This window comes from Trachypithecus francoisi, unplaced genomic scaffold (genome assembly GCF_009764315.1).
Source record: "Trachypithecus francoisi isolate TF-2019V2 unplaced genomic scaffold, Tfra_2.0 Lachesis_group10, whole genome shotgun sequence".
In the NCBI taxonomy this organism is placed as follows: Eukaryota; Metazoa; Chordata; class Mammalia; order Primates; family Cercopithecidae; genus Trachypithecus; species Trachypithecus francoisi.
Genome location: NW_022681455.1, coordinates 77,516,720 through 77,537,755, shown reverse-complemented (window position 1 = coordinate 77,537,755; position 21,036 = coordinate 77,516,720). Strand labels below are relative to the sequence as shown.

The window sequence follows — 21,036 nt, the reverse complement described above, 5'->3', positions numbered from 1 at the left end:
CTCAGCCTCCCAAGTAGCCTCCCAAGACAGAGTTTCACTCCTATTGCCTGGGCTGGAAGGCAGCAGCGGAATCTCAGCTCAGTGCAACGCCCACCTCCTGGGTTCAAGTGATTCTCCTGTCTCAGCCTCCCGAATAGCTGGGATTATAGGCAAATGCCACCACACCCAGTTAATTTTATGTTTTTAGTAGAAACAGGGTTTCACTATGTTGGCCAGGCTGGTCTCAAACTCCTGACCTCAGGTGATCTACCCGCCTCGGCCTCCCAAAGTGCTGGAATTACAGGCATGAGCCACTGTGCCCAGCCTGGATTTTTTTTTAAGAGATGGGGTCTCACTATGTTGCCCAGGCTGGTCTCGAACTCCTGGCCTCAAGTGATCCTCTTGCCTCAGCCTCCCAAAGTGTTGGGATTACAGGCTTGAGCCACTGCATCCAGCCACCTCCCCATTTTTCATGCTGATCCCTTAGGACCTCACAGCTCAGAACTCCACTCTCATGGGGTAGGAATCTATGTCTTGCAGGGGATAGGACTTCTACTTTCTTCCTTGAAAATGTTATTCAAGATATTTAGGCTGGACAAGGTGGCTCATGCCCGTAATCTCAGCACTTTGGGAGGCTGAGGTAGGAGGATCGCTTGAGCCCAGGAATTCAAGACCAGCCTGGGCAACATAGCAAGACCCCATCTCTAAAACAACTTTTTAAAAGACATTTATTATCCACCTCCTTTGCAGAAGTCAAATACAGTCTAATCCAAGACTCACAGATAGAATTTTGCTGGGGAGGAAGATTTCTGCCCCTTTCCCTGTGTTCCTGCTTCTCCACTTGCTTTCCTGGCTCTCCTTTCCCTCGGGTAGGAAGATCAGCTGCTAATCTGACTAGTTAGGCCTAGACTTGCGGTTTCCATCCCGTGAACTGAAGTGCCCTGGGGCACTGCAGCCAACTCAGAGTAAATGACTGTGGTTATTTAAAAATAAAATACAACCATTATTTTTTCTTTTAATGTAGGTGTATTTTTTTCAAACAGTGGCTAAGTTGTTAGAGCATAAATCCTTATTAAATTGTTTGGACCTAATTACTGCAAAAACAAAGCTATTAGGTATTTCTTTTGGCCTAAGGGCACTGTGAAAAAAGTACTTAGACACAAAGGCATTGTGAACCAAGAAAGTTTGGGGACCTCTGTTTCATTTATTTATTTATTTATTTATTTATTTATTTATTTTTGAGACAGTCCTGCTCTGTCGCCTAGGCTGGAGTGCAGTGGCATGACCTCAGCCCACTGCAACCTCCGCCTCCCGGATTCAATTGATTCTCCTGCCTCAGCTTCCCGAGTAGCTGGGATTTCAGGCAAGCACCACCACGCTGGGCTAATTTTTGTACTTTTAGCAGAGATGGGGTTTCACCACCTTGGCAAAGTTAGTCTCGAACTCCTGACCTCAAGTGATCTGCCTGCCTCAACCTCCCAAAATGCTGGAATTACAAGCATGACAGGCATGAGCCACCATGCCTGGCTTGTTTTATACATTTATTGGGTCTTTTTTAAAGACAGGGTCTCTGTCACCCAGGCTGGAGTGTAATGTTGCAATATAGCTTACTGCAGCCTCAAATTCCTGGGCTCAAGCAATCTCCCTGCCCAGCTTCTCAGATAGCTTCCCAAGTAGCTGGCGCACATCACCATACTCAGCTAATTTTTTGTTGTTGTTGTTGTAGAGATGGGGTGTTGCTATGTTACCCAGGCTGTTCTCGAGCTCCTGGGCTCAAGTGATCCTCTCACTTGTACCTCCCAAAGTGCTGGGATTGTAGGTGTGAGCCATCAAGCCTGACCAAGTGGTCCTGTTTTACTAGTAGGTAAGGTCTAAGGTGTGCCTTAAAGGCCAGGCCCTGTGGGTGGCACTTTTCTGCTGGGCCACTGTGGCAAGCAAGCTGACAAGGGTCTGAGCCCTGGGGCAGGTTTGGTCTTTCTCGCTCTGTTCTCACTTCTTTCAAGTCTAATCTAGGAGGCTAAATTGGGCCTGGCATGTATTCTCTTATCTATGTTTTACCAGTAGCTCAGCACTGGGAGGTGTGTTGGGCTATTAATAAAGTGGTTTCTTGATCCCCATTTAGCTACTGATCCTTGTCTATAGTTACTTTAGGCAAAAACTCTGCAGATTGGCCGGGTATAAGTGAGCTGTTCCCCAGGTTCCCAGCTTACTCTCCTCTTGTCACCCCAATGGCCTCTACAGCAGTGTCTAATCCAAGCTGATCATGTAGCCACGCTTCTGAGACCCATGGTGGCTGGGTCACCCTTGCTGGGAGAGGCTCAGTAATGAGGCCCTGTGCCCTCAGCTCTCTTCCCTCTCATCAGCTCATGTATAGTTCTGTTGGGGCTCAGAACACGATACCCCAAAGCACTGCACCTTGATTTGCTGAGTATTTTGCACTAAAGGACATTGGGAAGGCCTTGGAAGCAAGATCTTTCTGTCCATCTTTTTCTTCCTTTCTCCTGCTCCTTTATCTTTCCCCTAAGGCAGTCCACAGAAACTAAACTCCTCTTTCCCGAAGCAAGCCATAAAACCCAGAAATATTACTCTGACTAAGACAGCAGGCCATAAGGAAATTCTCTGAGCAACCTTGTCCCACAGTGGGTCACAAGACCCTTGTTCCTGAGGAGTCTTGCCCTATGCCTGGGAGGAAGGACTGCTACACAGAAAGACCAAGAAGAATCTGAAGAGGCAGGTCTCGCTAGGCTTCCACCCAGTCTAGACCATTATACCACACTCTTTTGTTCAATTTCATTTCCATACAGCTGTCCATTCTTCATCAAACCTAAGCCCAAAAATACAGTTTTCCTTGGGTCTTCAGTTTTGAGGGTTCCAATGTCATGTAAAACTTTGAATAAATAAAATTTTAATGCTTTTCTCTTGTTAATCTGTCTTTATATTTATAGGAGTATTGGCCGTGAATGACCTTCATGTTAGGTGAAGAAAGGGATCACATCTTTTTATCCCTACAGCTCTTCCTTGAGTGAAATCAAGGCACTCCAACCATTTAAGCTGAATAGGGAACGAAGTCACAAGTAGATAACATGCAGCCTGGGGGAGGAGGGAGGCTTGGGAGCTTTTGGTTCTCAATCCACATTGCACATGAGAAAAACCAGGGGTGCCTTAAAAATACAGATGCCCAGGCATTCTGGGAGGGGAGGAGCCAGGAAGAATTCATTGGGAGATGTTAAAGCATCCCAGATGATTCTACAATGCAGGTTTGGAAGTGCTGCTTTAAGAATCAATGGTTGGGCCTGATGTGGTGACTCACGCCTGTAATCCCAGCACTTTGGGAGGCCAAGGAGAGCAGATCACTTGAGGTCAGGAGTTCAAGACCAGCCTGGCCAACATGGTGAAACCCCATCTCTACTGAAAATACAAAAATTAGCTGGGCGTGGTGGCAGGTACCTATAATCCCAGCTACTCAGGAGGCTGAGGTATGAGAATCGCTTGAGCCCAGGAGGCAGAGGTTGCAGCAAGCTGAGATCACACAGTTGCACTCCAGCTTGGGTGACAGAGTGAGATTCTATCTCAAAAAAAAAAAAAAAAGAAAGAAAGAAAGAAAGAAAAAAAGAACCAATGGTCTGCAGGATGTGTGTATCAACCTGTTGCCTCCATGATTTACAGCTCCCCCAGAGCTGCAGCTCTCATCCCTACCTCACACTCTATCCCAAAAGCAAGCCAGCCCCTAAAGACAGCTGAGCAAACGCTTCAGGTGTGTGCACCTTCGCATGCACTGTACAAACTCCTGTGTTTTCTACAAGTGCAAGTGAAAAGAAAGAAACCTACACCCTTACTATTCAAAATTGATCAATATTATCCGGGAGCTTGTTAGAGCTGCAGAATCTTAGGTCCCATCCCGGACCTGCTGAATCAGAACCGGCATTTCAACAAGATCTCCGGTGATTCCTGCAAGCATTGACATCTGAGAAACACTAGTCATTGTCTGCCGCTGTGCTTCTGAGGGGACTGGGAAGCTTTGGAATCGTGTACAAGCCTACACCTTCACTGGGAGGTGCTGATTTAGGAGGCTTGCTTGGTTCCTTTGCACTGAGAAAACTTCTTGCTCTGAATCAAAAGGCCTTTCTGATTTGAAGAATGCATCTCTTCGGTGGTGCTGAGAGGAAAGATGAGCAACACAGAAAGGCAGACAGGAGGAAACAATCAAGACACGAGCGATTATTCCTCTGTGAGTTCTGTCGCCGTTCTAAATAAATCGTTTCTGTAATCTACTACATAATAAATGGGGCTGCTTTCAACGGGGGGCTGCAGTTGGAGTGAGACTCACAGTGTCCCTGTATTTCACGAAGCTGAATGTCACGTTAACCCAATCTAACTTCATTTTATCCAAGTTTTTCTCCAGAGAGTATTCCTTGCTGGCGGCTGCACCAATGGGCTCCAATCTAAAGACAGAACACAGCAACAGCAACATCAACAGGAGGCAGAGAAGACATATCAAAGGAGAAACTTCAGGCCAGGAGTGGTGGCTCATGCCTATAGTCCCAGCACTTTGGGAGGCCAAGGAGGGAAGATTACTTGAGGTCATGAGTTGGAGACCAGTCTGGGCAACATAACAAAACCCCATCTCCACTAAAAACACAAAAATTAGCCAGGTGTGGTATGTGCCTGTAGTCCCAGCTACTCAGGAGGCTGAGGTGGGAGGATCGCATGAGCCTGGGAGGTAGAGGTTGCAGTGAGCCGAGATCGTGATTGCACCACTGCACTCCACTCTGGAAAACAGAGTAAAACTCTGTCTCAAAAAAAAAAAAAAAAAAAAAAAAAAAAAGGAAGAATTTCAGCTCAGTCTTAGGAGAATCTCCAAAAACCCTTAATTTGACCAAAAGGTTTACTATCCTGCTCTAAGATCTGCCAGCTACCGCCAGGGTTTTCTCACCCTTGAGAAAGGGTTTCTCACCCTTGGCACCATTGACTTTTTTGGGTCATGTTATAGGTTAAATATTGTCTCCCTGAAAATTCATATATTGAAATTCTAACCCCTAATATCTCGGAATGTAACTCTATTTGGAGAAAGGATCTTTAAAGAGGTAATTAAATTAAAATAAGTCATGAGGGTGGGCCCTAATCCATTATAATTCATGGCCTTATAAGAAGAGATTAGGGCCGGGCGCGGTGGCTCAAGCCTGTAATCCCAGCACTTTGGGAGGCCGAGACGGGCGGATCACGAGGTCAGGAGATCGAGATCATCCTGGCGAACACGGTGAAACCCCGTCTCTACTAAAGAAAATACAAAAAGCTAGCCGGCGAGGTGGCGGGCGCCTGTAGTCCCAGCTACTCGGGAGGCTGAGGCAGGAGAATGGCCTAAACCCGGAAGGCGGAGCATGCAGTGAGCTGAGATCCGGCCACTGCATTCCAGCCCGGGTGACAGAGCCAGACTCCGTCTCAAAAAAAAAAAAGAAGAGATTAGGACCCAGACACACAGAGGGAAGACCATGACAATTCATAGGGAAGACAGCCATCTGTAAGCCAAGGAGAGAGGCCTCAGAAGGAACCAACCCTGTCTACAACTTGGCCTTGGACTTTAAGCCTCCAGAATTATGAGACAATAAATTTCTGTTGTGTAAGCCACTCAGTCTGTGGTATGTTGTAAGAGCAGCCTGTTCAACAAAAATTACGGCAGGTCATTATTCTGAACTGAGCTCCTGCACTAGACCCCAGCAGAGCAGACGAAACCAAAATGGAGTCACTCACACTAAATGGCATGTAATCAAACTGAATCATTAAGGAAGGCGATAGATCCCAGAACAGGACAGTTTTTCCTGAAAACAGGAGATTCCAGTCTACCTGAGTCAGAGAATAAGGAAGTTCCCTCTGCTTGAACCTTTATAAAAAAATAACCTGATGTTAATTAATCTTTTTTTTTCATATTGTTCTGTTTCCTTATAAAACTTACCATTGTGCTACTGCCCAGTGGGAACTCTCGTTCTGTTTTAGAAAACGGAGACTGCCCTGATTCATGAATCTTGATTAAAAGCCAATTAGACTATAACTAAATTTATTGCTTTGTCTTTTGAAGAGCCCTGGCAAACTAACATAGGCTGAATAACTGTCATGGGGAGCTGTACCATACCTTCTAGGGTATTTAGCAGCGTCCCTGGTCTCTACCCACTAGACGCCAGCAGCAGACTCCCCAGCCCTGTCCCCATCTTTTGCCAGTTGTGACAACCAAAAATGTCTCCAGATATTTCCAAGCGTCCCCTAGGGGTGGGAAATGGCCCCCAGTTGAGAACCACTGTTGTAAGGTCACTATAATAAGACCTCTTCTTTCCATCTTTGTTTATGGCTAATTTGCCCATATTCTGATTTCTTTTTTTTTTTTTCCCCAGACGGAGTCTCATTGTGATGCCCAGGCTGGTGTGCAGTGGCGCAATCTTGGCTCACTGCAACCTCTGCCTCCCGGATTCAAGCGATTCTCCTGCCTCAGCCTCTCGAGCAGCTGGGATTACAGGTGCCCCCCACCATACCTGGCTAATTTTTGTATTTTTAGTAGAGACAGGGTTTCACCATATTGGCCAGGTTGGTCTTGAACCCCTGACTGCAAGTGATCCACCCACCTCGGCCTCCCAAAGTGCTGGAATTACAGGCATGAGCCACCGTGCCCAGCCAGTATTCTGATTTCTTATTCAGATTTTGAACCTCTGTTAATTTATGTGATGGGTCTTGCTCCACTTCCCATCCCTTCCCCTTTCAAAAACACCTACTGTTTTCCTGATACTGGGTCCACCTGTCCATGGCCTCTCTGTTCTACAGAAAGGGGCATAGAGGGAGAGAGAGAAGGGGCAAACAAATTCCTTTCTTCTTGTGTCCACATGGAGATCTGGGTCCTAAAACCCAGGTGTGGCAAAGAATTGGAAAGCCAAGTTCTTGGAAGTAGAAAAAGGGACCGTTCTCTCTGCCTCAGCCCTGTCTTTCATTGTATCCTTCAGTGTAGAAGAGACCATCTGATATTTACTCATAGGTCAGGAAACCAACACTCAGAGGAAGCAAGTGACGTCTCCAAAATCACATAGCCAGGGAGTCCTGGAACTGGGTATTGACACCAATTCCTCCTAACTGGACTCTACCCTGATGTTTCTTCTTCCACCCTTATAATGTGCCTTCTCCCTTCTCTTTCTTAGAAAGAGCAATAGAACTAGGCCAGGCATGGTGGCTCACTCCTGTAATCCCAGCACTATGGGAAGCCAAGGCGGGTGAATCACCTGAGGTCAGGAATTTGAGACCAGCCTGACCAACATGGTGAACCCCATCTCTACTAAAAATACAAAATTAGCCTGGTGTGGTGGCACATGCCTGTAATCCCAGCTACTTAGGAGGTTGAGGCAGGAAAATCGCTTGAACCTGGGAGGCGAAGGTTGCATTGAGCCAAGATCATGCCATTGCACTCCAGCCTGGGCAACAAGAGTAAAATTCCATCTAAAAAAAAAAAAAAAGAGTAACAGAACTAACAGAACTGTTCACATGTGTTCAATCAAATAGGACCAATTAAATAGAGCTGAGAACCCTCATTTAGCCTCGAGAAGGCAGGAAGATTAGGAGCAGAAAATTATAAACAAGGACTGATCAGGACCTCAGCAGTGTAGTCAGTGCCTTAAATATGGCCTGTGAGAGGCGACCAAAATGAGTGTGCATATTGGGAATAATTAATAAAGGCAGGTGCCAGCCCAGATGAGTATGAGACAAGCAGTCACAAGGCCCAGCCTCCAGTGCTCACTGGCTATGCGGTTGTGGCCAAGTCTCTCAACAGGCCTCAGGTCCCCATATGCCCGTATCACAGGCTTTTGGGTTCAATTAAATAAGAACAAATGCTGACACCAGGCCTCATGAATTACCCTAGGTTATGACTTGGAATGCAAATGATTGCACAGATGAGGGATTAATCAGTTTGGGAATTCATGAAATATATCAAGAGTTGACCTCACCCAAAATGTGCTGGAGAAGCTCATTAACTGTGAGCTGTGATGAAGCTGCATTAACTGCGGTATGGGTGGAATACATGCAATATCACACCTCCCTCAACGGTGGTGGCTGAGTCTCCAGACATGGAATCGGTTCAGGTGACATGCCTTTTCTCCTAAGCCTAGCTCTAATCACCTACCTGCTTCCCATGTTACAAATGGAACGACAGAAATAAACAAAGCCAAGGTGCTTCCACTTCTGAATTGGTGACAGTTGAACATGCGTGCATGGAAAGTATAAGAAGAGCTGTATGTTTTTCTGCTCACTCGCTGTCTGCGGAAAGGAGTTTACTTTTTTGGTGGTGAAGGGTCATGGTTAAGGCCCGCCTGGTAATGGAAGCCTGCTGATGTTCAAATCTTGATTCTTTCCTAAGTGAAATGTTCGTTCTTTCAGTTACTAGCTGTGATCAACAGCTAATAATCTGAAGTCTATTTCCTAATCTGTAAAATGAGAATAATATTAGGACGGTAGGACCTAGGACATTAGGTTTTTGTGATGGATAAATGTGTTAAGGTCGGGCGTGGTGGCTCACGCCTGTAATCCCAGCACTTTGGGAGGCCAAGGCAGATGGATCACCTGAGGTCAGGAGTTCAAGACCAGCCTGGCCAACATGATGAAACCCCATCTCTACAAAAATGCAAAAATTAGCCAGGCATGATGGCAGGTGCCTGTAATCCCAGCCACTCAGGAAGCTGAGGCAGAAGAATTGCTTGAACCCAGGAGGCAGAGGTTGCAGTGAGCCGAGATTGCACCATTGCACTCCAGCCTGGGAGACAGAGTGACACTCCATCTCAAAAGATAAATAAATAAATAAAAAGGGTTAAGGTATATAAAATGCTGAGTGCAGCATAAGCGTTGAATAGCTAGTGTCTCTTGTAAAAAATTTTATTGGGAGAAACTGAGGCCCTTTGGCCAAAATACCTTAAGAGTTTGTATCCTAAGCCTGATAAAAACGCATGCTTCTTTAGGCCTGATCCTTAATAAGGAACATAGTGGTGGTACTGGAGAGGCATCAAAGTATTCAGGTGGCAGAGAGATTCAAGAGCTGGGAAGTGCTTTAAATTAGACCTGCTCTGGTGCAGTGTGAGTGGGGAATTCTCAGCCTTTCATGTATCAGAATCACCTGGAGCAGTGCTGTCCATTAGAAATATAAAGTGAGCCACATATATAATTTTAAAGTTTCTCGCCTGTAATCACAGCACTTTGGGAGGCTGAGGTGGGCAGATCACCTGAGGTCAGGAGTTCAAGACCAGCCTGGCCAACATGGTGAAACCCCGTCTCTACCAAAAATATAAAAATTAGCCAGGCGTGGTGGTGGGAGCCTGTAATCCCAGCTACTTGGGAGGCTGAGGCAGGAGAATCGCTTGAACCTGGGAGGCGGAGGTTGCAGTGAGCTAAGATCACGCCATTGCACTCTGGCCTGGGTGACAGAGTGAGACTCCATCTCCAAAATAAAATAAAATAAAATAAAATGAAGTTTCTAGGAGCCACATTTTAAAAATATTAAAAGACATAGGTGAAATTAGTTCTAATAACGTATTTGACTCAATATATCCAAAATATTATCATTTCAATATTAATTGATATTAAAAATTGTTAGGTATTTTGCATTCCTTTTTCTTGTAGTATGTCTTCGAAATCAAGCCTGTATTTTATACTTACACCACATCTAATTCAGACTAGCTGCACTGTAGGGGCTCAGTGGCCACACATGGCCAGTGGATGCTGCTTTGGACAGTGTTGACCTGGAGGATTTGTTAAAATGCAGATTGCAGGGCCCATCCACAGAATTTGATTATGTGGGTTGGGTGGGGCCTGAAAATGTGCCTTCTAGCTAGTTCCTAGCTGATGCTGATGCAGCGGGTCTGGGTGCCACACCTGCCTCACAGGGTCTCCAGTACAGGCAATGCAACATCTCCCCACCCATCACCCTGAAGGAAGTGTGGAAAAGCAAGTAGTGTCCTGAGAAGCTCTGTTCTAGAAATAGCATTCAAATAGCAAAATTCTCACACACACAAACTCCAGGGGAATTCAGAGAAGGGAAGAAAGCAAGAGAAGAGACTTTTTTTTTTTTTTTAATTAAGATGGAGTCTCACTCTGTCGCCCAGGCTGGAGTGCAATGGCACTATCTTGGCTCACTGCAACCTCTGCCTCCTGGGTTCAAGCTATCCTCTGGCCTTAGCTTCCTGAGTAGCTGGGACTACAGGTGTGTGCCACCGTGCCTGGCTAACTTTTGTATTTTTAGTAGAAACGGGTTTTCACCATGTTGGCCAGGCTGGTCTTGAACTCCTGACCTCAAGTGATCTGCCTGCCTTGGCCTCCCAGAGTGCTGAAATTACAGGCATGAGCCACTATGCCCAGGCGAGAACAGACTTTTTCTTGGACCAGGTTTCATACAGTCTTAAAGCTCAGAGAGCGTTGTTGCTTCGTTTGTTTAAAGAAGAGGAAACTGAGGTACAGAAGGGTTGAATGGTTTTGCCCCCAGTCACTGAGAGCTGGACTTGAAGCTCAGGTTCAAAAAATTTTTTTTTTTAAATTCCCTTTGAAATAAAATCCATGACTCAATTTTCTAGTCATAACCCATCAGCAGTTCTGCAGCTAAAAACAGAAGCTTCACCAATACGAGTTGGGAGTTGGAGGTAATTAAGTAGCCTTAAGCCACCCTACGCCACAAGGAAAAAAATAAAATAAACAGCCCTACATGGGCCAATCGGATCACTGTGGGAACTTACAGATCCTTTGACCAAAACCGTTCCTGAAGGAGGGGATAAGCCCTTACTTTTCAACGAATTTGCCGAATCCAAATTCGAGCATATTTGAGAGGCAGGTCGTTTCGGTGGGCTTTATCTCATAGCCGACAATCTCACTGATCTGCAAAGAAAAGAGGAAAGCACGTGTTTATTGTTCAAGGCAGTGCTGTCCGTAGAACCTTCTGTGATGATGGAGATGTTTTTTTTCTGCACTGCTCAGCATAATAGCCACAAGCAGCAGGTGGCTGTTGAGCACCGGAGATGTGGCTAGTGTGACCGAGGAACTTATTTTTTAATTAAATTAAAAAATATTTTTGAGACAGAGTCTCACCCTGTCTCCCAAGCTGGAGTGCAATAGTGCCATCATAGCTCACTGCTGCTTTGACTTCCCAGGCCTAATCAATCCTCCCATCTCAGCCTCCCCAGTAGCTGGGGCCACAGGCACACATTGCCATGCCTGGCTAATTTTTAAATGTATTGTAGAGACAGGGTCTTGCTGTGTTGCTCAGAGTGGTCTCAAACTCCTGGCCTCAAGCGATCCTCCCACCTCAGCCTCCCAAAGTAGTCGTATTATAGGAGTGAGCCACCACACCCAGCTGATTTGAATTAGACAGGGTCTTGCTCTGTTGCGCAGGCTGAAATGCAGTGGTGTGATCATGACTCACTGCAGCCTTGATCTCCCAGGCTCAAGTGGTCCTCCTGCCTCAACCTCCTGAGCAGCTGGGACCACCAGCATACAGCACCATGCCTGGCTAATTTTTTTCTTTTTTAAAATTTTTTTGTAGAGATGGGGGTCTCGCTATGTTTTCCAGGCTGGTCTTGAACTCCTGGCCTCAAGCGATCCTCCCACCTTGATCTCCCAAAATGCTGGGATTACAGGTGTGAGCTATCATGCCCAGACCCTTTTACCTTTTAAAATGTGGCTACTAGAAACTTTAAAATTATTGGCTGGGTGCAGTGGCTCACTCCTATAATCCCAGCACTTTGGGAGGCTGAGAGGCAGGCGGATCACATGAGATCAGGAATTCAAGACCAGCCTGTCAAACATTGTGAAACTCTGTCTCTTCTAAAAATACAAAAATTAGCCAGGCATGGTGGCGGGTGCCTGCAATCCCAGCTACTTGGGAGGCTGAGGCAAAAGAACAGCTTGAACCTAGGAGGCAGAGGCAGGAATCAGCCAAGATCGCATCACTGCACTCCAGCCTGGGCAACAGAGTGAGACTCCATCTCAAAAAAAAAAAACACACACAAATGGCTCACGTTATATTTCTACTACTAACAGAGGGCCAGTTTTGGAACCTATCAGTGCAGTTTCTCCCTAAGATCAAATGTTACCTTGTTCCATCTTGCTTTTTTTTTTTTAACAGTTAAATTTTTATTATTTTTAAATTGTTTCTTTTTCCACACTTTTTTATTTTTTTGAGACAGAGTCTTGCTCTGTTGCCCAGGTTGGAGTGCAATGGTGCAATCTCGGCTCACTGCAACCTCCGTCTCCTGGGTTCAGTGATTTCCCTGCCTCAGCCTCCCAAGTAGCGGGGATTATAGGCGCACACCACCACACCCAGCTAATTTTTGAATTTTTAGTAGAAATGGGGTTTCACTATGTTGGCCAGACTGGTCTCAAACTCCTGACCTCAGGTGATCCGTCTGCCTCAGCCTCCCAAACTGTTGGGATTACAGGCCTGAGCCACCATGCCTGGCCAGACCAGGAGACTTTTTTAGACACACAAAGCACAAAAGCAAGGAACCCAGAAGTAGTTACCATTGAAATAACGATCTTGGAAGACCAACAGTGTTATAGGCACATGATGAAAAAATAACCAAAATAACACTAATTGCAAACAGGACATCAGAAATGTACCTTAGTGTGGTGATCCAAAAAGCGTTTTAGATTTGTGGCTTCCATTTTGCTTTAAATCGCAGTAGCGACCCCTTTGCTGTTATCTATAAAGTCTGTGCCCCAAACATAAGGCTCTAACTTTTTCTGCCTATATTCTGTAAATGACCAGAACCCCCAGCCTGGCTTCAGAAGATCCAGCTTCTGGACTTGAGTGCTACAGGTAGTTCATCCTTCAGATCCCCCTGCCAGAGCCGGCATCCATGGCAGTGGATCTCCTGAGTTAGGCATCAGGGCAGAGAATGACATCCCCAGGCGTGGGGCTCTCCCCGGGGTGGCCTGTGGTGTGACCTACATACACTGCAGGGAGGAATGGGCTCTGCATAGGGGCAGCCCGGAGAGTATCTGGGGGCCTTTGTCCTTTCTGAACTTGCCTCTTAACTGCTCAGCCCACTGGGCTTCCATTTAGGTGCTCACTCCTTGGGAGCCACTGTCCTGGGGCCGAGCTTCCTGGCCCCCTCTCACTGTGGTTTACTGCCCCCTACTGCCTGCTCCCTTCCTCTGACCAGACCTTTTTTGCCTTCTTGACTTTTCCAGGCTGAGTCAAACAGCATAGAAAAATTCCATTTCCCTTCCCCACCACCAACTAGCCATCTGAAAACTCATCTCTCCAAGTCTCAGTTTTCCTATCCGTGAAATGGAGATGATAATAATCTCCACTTCAAAGGCCGGTTTTAAGGATGAAACGTGAGAATCCAAATAAAGTATGCAACACCGAACCCAGCACCATAGCTGGTACTCAGTACATTTTCAATATTATCATTATTATTATTTTATTATCATAGTAAGAAACATTTTCCCAATCATTTAAGTGGCCCATAAATGAGAATTATGTTTGTCTAGGAATGGTTAGAATGTCTGTCCTTCCTTCCTTCCTTCCTTCCTTCCTTCCTTCCTTCCTTCCTTCCTTCCTTCCTTCCTTCTTCTTCTTCTTCTTCTTCTCTCTCTCTCTCTCTCTCTCTCTCTGTCTCTCTCTCTCTCTCTCTCTCCTCTCTCTCTCTCTCTCTCCCCTTAGACAGGGTCTTGCTCTGTCGCCCAGGCTGGACTGCAGTGGCGCAATCACAGCTCACTGCAGACTCAACCTCCCAGGCTCAAGTGATCCTCCCACCTTAGCCTCCTTAATAGCTGGGACTACAGGCATGCTGCCACCATGCCTGGCTAATTTTTTTGTATTTCTTGATGGGGTTTTTGCAGTGTTGCCCGGGCTGGTTCTCAGACTCCTGGGCTCAAGCAACCCACTTGCCTTGGCCTCTCAAAGTCCTGGGATTACAGGTGTGAGCCACTGCACCTGGCTGGAATTTTTTAAATTTAAATTTAATTTTAAATTAATTAATTTTTTAAATAGACGGGGTCACACTACGTTGCCCAGGTTGGCCTCAAGCTCCTGGCCTCAAGTGATCCTCCTGCCTCGGCCTCCTAAAGTGCTGAGATTGGTGGCGTGATAAGCTACCACGCTTGGCCTGGTTGGGATTTTTTGAGTGTCCACATATGAGAATAGCATCATAGAGGAAGCACCAGGCAGAGCAGATGGCTTTCCCAGCCCTGCGGCATGTTGTCCAAACGCCATCACCAAAGACACTCTTGATAGTGCCATCTCATAGAGAAACCTGGCACTACCAGAGACTACCTGCCCCACCTAAGCTCCCTAACTCCCCCATACCCCCCGATGCTGGTTAAAGTCCTAGTTAGGCTGGGTCCATAGGGAGAGGCACCCCATGATCACCAACTGACAGCAACTACCCCTCTGCAGATCCCTCTGCTGGGGCGTTTTGAAACCAGAAGTCATGATCAGGCACCGTGGCTCACGCCTGCAATCCCAGCACTTTAGGAGGCTAAGGCAGGAGTATCACTTGAGGCCAGGAGTTCGAGACCAGCCTGGGCAACATAGTGAGATCCTCCCCCCATCTCTATTTTAAAAATTAATTAATTAAAATTACAATTAAAAAATATCCCAGCCAGGCACGGTGGCTCATCCCTATAATCCCAGCACTTTGGGAGGTTGAGGCGGGAGGATCACCTGAGGTCAGGAGTTCAGACCAGCCTGGCCAACATGGTGAAATCCCATCTCTAGTAAAAATACAGAAATTAGCAGGGCGTGGTGGCACGTGCCTACAGTCCCAGCTACTCAGGAGACTGAGGCAGGAGAATTGCTTGAATGCAGTGAGCTGATATCACGTCACTGTACTCCAGCCTGGGGGACACAGTGAGATTCCATCTCAAAAAAAAAAAAGAAAGAAAAAGAAAAAACAGAAGTCTACTCAGACAGCCTGTCCCTTGTCTGTATAGCACTCCACCCTTTGCTTAGGTCTCAAGTCTCAACACTTTTTGGGAAACTGAAAGTAGCTCCTCCCTACAAAAAACCCTGACTCTCTCATGTATTAAGAGAGTCTTCCTCTGTCTTCCTAGGGAGAGCAAAGTGCTCCTTGTCACTGTGTTGTCACTGGGTCCTTTCAGAGAGAATTTCCTCAGTCTTATATGTGGCTTTTTTTTTCCCCGTTTCCCAGGCTGGAGTGCAGTGACACGATCACAGCTCAATGCAGTCTTGACATCCCTGGCCCAAGCAATCCTCCCACCTCAGCTTCCCAAGTAGCTGGGACCACAAATGTACACCAACACGCTTAGCTAATTAATCAATTAATCAGGGAGAGATGGGGGTCTCACTATGTTGCCCAGGCTGGGCTCAAACTATCCTCCTGCCTCAGCTTCTCAAAGTGTTGGGATTGTGGTCTTGAGCCACCGTGCCTGGTCTTGAATGTGGTTCTGAGAGGGGGAATTATAGGCCAAGTCAGAGAAGAACCTGCCCAAAGAAAGCCATTTTCACTTCCAATTCCATACAGAGTGACTCTCTGGTAGAGGATGTTTCAAGGCCATTGCTAGCCCTTGGATGTGACAATTATTTTAGAAACACAGTGAGTTTTCTTTTTTCTGCTTAGTGTTCACACCACGCTTATCACCCTCACACTTGGTTCCTTATAAAAATCCCAGCTATTTTTAAGGAGAAATTTATTATTCTAATTTGTAGCCCCAAAGGGCTAAGAGAAGAGTGCAAAATTATTTCTGAACCTGTTTGACAATGAAATGCCACACCAAAGTCATCCTAAGTGGGAATCATCTGGTATTCTTAGCAACCCCCAGGGAGGGACGTGACTTTCTTTTTTGTGCATCCTAGGTCAAGGAGCAAATCAAGATCCTCTCACTATATTGAACATCCTTGTTGCACCTTGGAGGCTCTTGGCCTCCAAAAGCCCATCTGCTTAGGAAGCAGGAAGCAGGTAGGAGACCTTTTGTGACCATTGGCTGGAACAACACTCAGTGAACCACAAGCGTTGAGGGTTCCAAGGAAAGGGCCAGCCTGTTCAGGGGGCAGGGAGTTCATTCTCTTCCTTCAGAAGGTTTGCCATTCTCATTTGCTATCCCTTTGCCCTTAAGTAGATGATCCTTTCAGAAAGGAGAAGCTTGACCTAGTAAGATTTCCTGCCTTCCCAAGGACAGCCAGGGCCAGGCCTGGGTTGGGCTGCTTGGGGGCGGGCAGTGATTGATAGAAACCTGCTGCCAGTGCCGGTCTTTCATTCCTGGGTTGCAGGAAATACTGAGGATGGGAATGTACTGCTTGAACTTATCGATCTTGATCTTCAAATTCTCTGCTAAGCGCCTGGGTGCAGGCACATCAGATAAGGTCTTGATCAGTTTATACGTTGTCCTCCACATATTCCCTATCTCCTCCACAATTTGCTCAGCATTCAGTAAGAAGAGGGGTCCTGAAATAGAAGAGGGAAGGGTCAGACCATCATGTGGATGTTAGTCATGCATACCTTTAATTCCCTGAACTTAGAGCTGTGCCTCCTGTCGTTTAGAGACTGGAACACATATAGGCTTTGAGGATCTGAAACCTGCACTTAGCCAGTGGAACCTTAGGTACGATATACGACTTTTCTAAACCTCAACAGTAACTCCTGTGACACAGGGGTAATAATGGATACCCTGGAGGGTGACTGTGGAAATTCAGTGAGATAATGTATAGTGGCTAACATAATGCCTGGCATATAATGGATGTACAATTAGCATATCAATAGTTTTTTGTTTTGTTTTCAGCCAGTTGCAGTGGCTTACACTTGTAATCCCAGCATTTGGGGAGGCCAAGGTGGGAGGACTGCTTGAGCCTAGGAGTTTGAGACCAGCCTGGGCAACATAGTGAGACCCTGTCTCTACAAAAAATAAGAAGAAAAATAAAAAAGAAAAAAAAATTGTTATTATTGCTTTTAGAAGCTGTTATAACAGTAATAAAAAGTGCTTCACAAAAGCCGTGAAATATTAAACATTGGGGAAACGTGAATGGAGATAGGAGAGGTCTCCGTTTTGTTCCGGCAATTTTTATGTAAGTTTGAAATTATTTTAAAAACAGGGCAGGGCACAGTAGCTCACGTCTATAACCCCAGTACTTTGGGAGGCTGAGGCAGGCAGATTGCTTGAGGTCAGGAGTTCAAGACCAGCCTGGGCAACATGGTTAAACCTCATTTCTACTGAAAATGCAAAAAATTAGCCAGGCGTGGTGGCACGCTCTGTAGTCCCACCTATTTGGAAGGCTGGGGTGGAAGGATCACTTGAGCCCGGGAGGTAGAGGTTGCAGTGAGCCAGGATAGTGCCACTGCCCTCCAGCCTCAACAACAGAGTGAGACTCTGTCAAAAAATACATATATTTTAAAAACAAAGAGTAACACCTCATTGTTTAAACTTGCTCCAAAACACTAATTTCCTTCCCCTTCCTTTATTTTGCTAAGAACCTTTAGCATTTGGGTTTCATATCTGGCCAAGACCTTTCCATGCTACTGCCCCTGCTTGGATATTTCAAATTGGTATTAACTCTTGCTATGTGACGTTGCTAACTTACTCAGAAACACTTTTCTTTCAGGAGTGCTGAAACTAAATATAACTTCGTTAATTTCACATGCTTCATCAACCCAACATTTTTGTTAAGTAATCAAAAATTTAAATTAAAAAAAAAAGTATCTTTCATGCACCAGGAAATATTGTAGGTGCTGGGCTAGAACAGAAAGGCACCTACGCGACTAGTGAGTAGCCTCTACTTGGGAGGGTTTGGCTGAATTATCACAGTGACTTTCCCAGTAGGATGAATAAATTAGGTAAGGCTAACACTTCATTGTTCCCACTCTATAGTTGTAAGAGTGAAGCACAAACAGAGTGACTTGCCTGGGTTATTTGCAATCACTCAGGCAAAGAGGAGTAGTAGAATTTCTGTTAGAAGAAATTTCCCTCTGGTTATGATTATCTAGAGACAGCCTGAACTGACAAATCTATATCTACAACAAGAGAGAAGAATATAAAATAATCCAAGGATTTTAGACACTGCTATTTGAAGAGCAGTTATGGATCCCTTTATCCACATGCCTTGGTAGCTTCTCACCTCATAGCTTATGGCAAGGCTATATTCTGAAATTCTAACTCTGATCTTTTTTTTTTTTTTTTTTTTTTTTGAGGCGGAGTCTCGCTCTGTCGCCCAGGCTGGAGTGCAGTGGCGCAATCTCGGCTCACTGCAAGCTCCGCCTCCCAGGTTCACGCCATTCTCCTGCCTCAGCCTCCCAAGTAGCTAGGACTACAGGCGCCCGCCACCTCGCCCGGCTAGTTTTTTGTATTTTTAGTAGAGACGGGGTTTCACCATGTTAGCCAGGATGGTCTCGATCTCCTGACCTCGTGATCCGCCCGTCTCGGCCTCCCAAAGTGCTGGGATTACAGGCTTGAGCCACCGCGCCCGGCCAACTCTGATCTTAAAGGATGAGACAGCAGGTGGACATTTTTGTAGCCCTGTGGATACAGTCAACTCAGTCGAAATTCAAATATGGAGGTTGCAGGAAATATTAATAACTTCTAGGGTCCTATCCAGTCCGGACATTCCAGAGTTCTAGGAAACATTGCGGAAGTCATTCTTCAAGGTTAATGATCTTCAGCCCCATGAATGTAAACAGATCACTTTTAGGCAAAGAAGCAATGTGAGGCCATGCAACTAACCACGTCTGCCTGTTCTAACTCCCACTAAATGATCAAAGGCAGATAATAAAGGGAAAACATGTGTCTCTACTGGAAACTAAAGAAGGTGCCATCCAAATGTGAGCTACAGGGAGAGATTTCTGTAGGATACTCACAGTAGTTTTCCAAGTTTAGCAGGCATCAGAACTGCCAGGAGGGCTTGTTAAAACACAGATTTCTGGGCCCCATTCCCAGAGTTTCTGAGTCAGGTCTGGAGCGAGGCCTCAAGATTTTGCATTTTTAACACATTCTCAGTTAATGAGAATGCTGCTTTGTCCTGGAACCATACTTTGAAAGCCACTGCAGGGGAAAAGTGGAAGCAACACTCACTAGGAATCCCATTGCAGAACTTGCTGCTTATCCATGGAGAGGGATATGTCTAGCAAACATATCCTGCCAAAGCTGACTTTTAACAAAGGCAACTTGATCCCTTGATAAAATATTCCATTCAATAACAGCAGAGTACACATTCTTTTTTACTGCAAATAGAACACTTACCAAGGTGAATCTTATTCTGAGTCATAAAACAAACCTCAATAAATTGAAAAGAAGCAAAATCATGCAAAGTGCCTTTTATGACCATAATGGAATTAAATTAGAAATAACAATAAAAACATAACAAGAAAATCTCCAGTGACTAGAACATTAAACAACACACTTATAAATAATCCATGGGTCCTAGAGGAGTCTCAAAGGAAATTAGAAAGTACTTTAAATTGAACAAAATTTGTGAGGTACAACTATAAAGGAGAAATCTGTAGCATTAAAAAAGGAGAACGTTCTAAAATAAATCATCCAAGTTTCTACCTTAAGTAACTAGAAAAAGAAGAGCAAGATAAACCAAAGCTAGCAGAAGGAAGGAAATGATAAAAATAAGAACAGAAATCCATTGAAAACAAAAATAATAAAAAAGATTATTGAAACTAAAAGCTGTTTCCTTGGAAAAATAAAATGGATAGGCCTAAAAAAAGATGAACTTCTAGCAAGACTGGTAAAGAAGAAAGAAGATGCAAATTACCAATATCAAAAATAAAGGATGGGATATCACTACTGACCCCTCAGACATTAAAAGGGTAATAAGGGAATGCTATAAACAACTCAATGTACATAAATTAGACCATTTTTTTAAAAAAACTGAAGCCATTCCTCAAAAACTACAAACTTCCAGAAACTTACTCAAGATAAACTAGAATATCTGAATGGTTTTATAACTATTGAAAAAATTGAATTTATAGATTAAAAATTTCCAAAATATAAAAACTTCAGAATCAGATGGTTTCACTGGAAAATTCTGCCAAACATTAAAAGAAAAAAAAAACACACACACACAAACAAGAAAAGCTGTATAATCTCATCTAAAAAATAGAAGAGGAGAATACATTTCCTAACTTATTTTAACAGGTCAGCAATACCTTGATATAAAAACCACACAGATATATTACAAACAAAACAAAACAAAAACCAAAACCCTATAGACCAGTATATCTCATAGACACTAAAATTCTCAACAAAATATTAGGCATGGAAACTGAATCCAGCAACACATGAAAATAATAATACACCATGTCCAAGTAGGGTTTATCATTGGAGTGTAAGGCTGGTTTAATATTTGAAAATCAAACAATGTAATATACAGTATTAACAGTCTCAAAATTTTCTGTAATTTGCAACAACATGGACAGAACTGGAGGACATTATGTTAAGTGAAATAAGCCAGGCACAGAAAGCCAAATACTGTGTGATCTCACTATTTGTGGAATCCAAAATGTCAATTTTATAGAAACAGAGCGTAGAAAGGCAGTTACCAGAGGGTTGGATGAGGGGGAGAGATGGGGAAGAAAGGAAAGATGTTGATCAAGGGTACAAAGTTTCAGTTACACTGGAGAAATACATTTTAGTAATCTATTGTAGTGCATGGTGACTGCAGTTAATAATTATTGTATTTTTTCAGTTGGGTGAGGTGGCTCATGTCTGTAATCCTAGCACTTTGGGAGGCAGAGGCAGGTGGATTGCTTGAGCTCAGGAGTTCAAGACTGGCCTGGGCAACATGACAAAATCCTGTCTCTACCAAAAATACAAAAAATTAGCCAGGTGTGGTGATGAGCATCTATAGTCCCAGCTACTCAGGAGGTTGAGGTGGGAGGATCACTTGAGCCTAGCAGGCGGAGATTGCAGTGAGCCAAGGTTATGTCACTGTGCTCCAGCCTGAGTGGCAGAGCAAGACCCCATCTCAAATAACAGTAATAATACTAATACTAATACTAATACTACTAATAATAATGTCTTGTATATTTCAAAGTTCTAAAAGAATAGATTTTAAATGTTATCACCAGAAAAAAAATGATAAATTGGTGA

General features: G+C 44.7%; 1 protein-coding gene across 1 annotated transcript in view; it reads right to left on the bottom strand.

The window, feature by feature from the left end:
* DNAH3 (dynein axonemal heavy chain 3) overlaps positions 1 to 21,036 on the bottom strand; it is a 208,128-nt gene that overhangs the window by 131,257 nt on the left and 55,835 nt on the right. The window contains exons 18-20 of the mRNA XM_033217790.1: positions 16,186 to 16,397; positions 10,772 to 10,863; positions 4,307 to 4,421 (exon numbers count right to left, since the gene is read on the bottom strand). Of these exons, the coding sequence (XP_033073681.1) occupies positions 4,307 to 4,421; positions 10,772 to 10,863; positions 16,186 to 16,397 (419 nt within the window). The remainder of the gene's footprint in view (positions 1 to 4,306; positions 4,422 to 10,771; positions 10,864 to 16,185; positions 16,398 to 21,036) is intronic.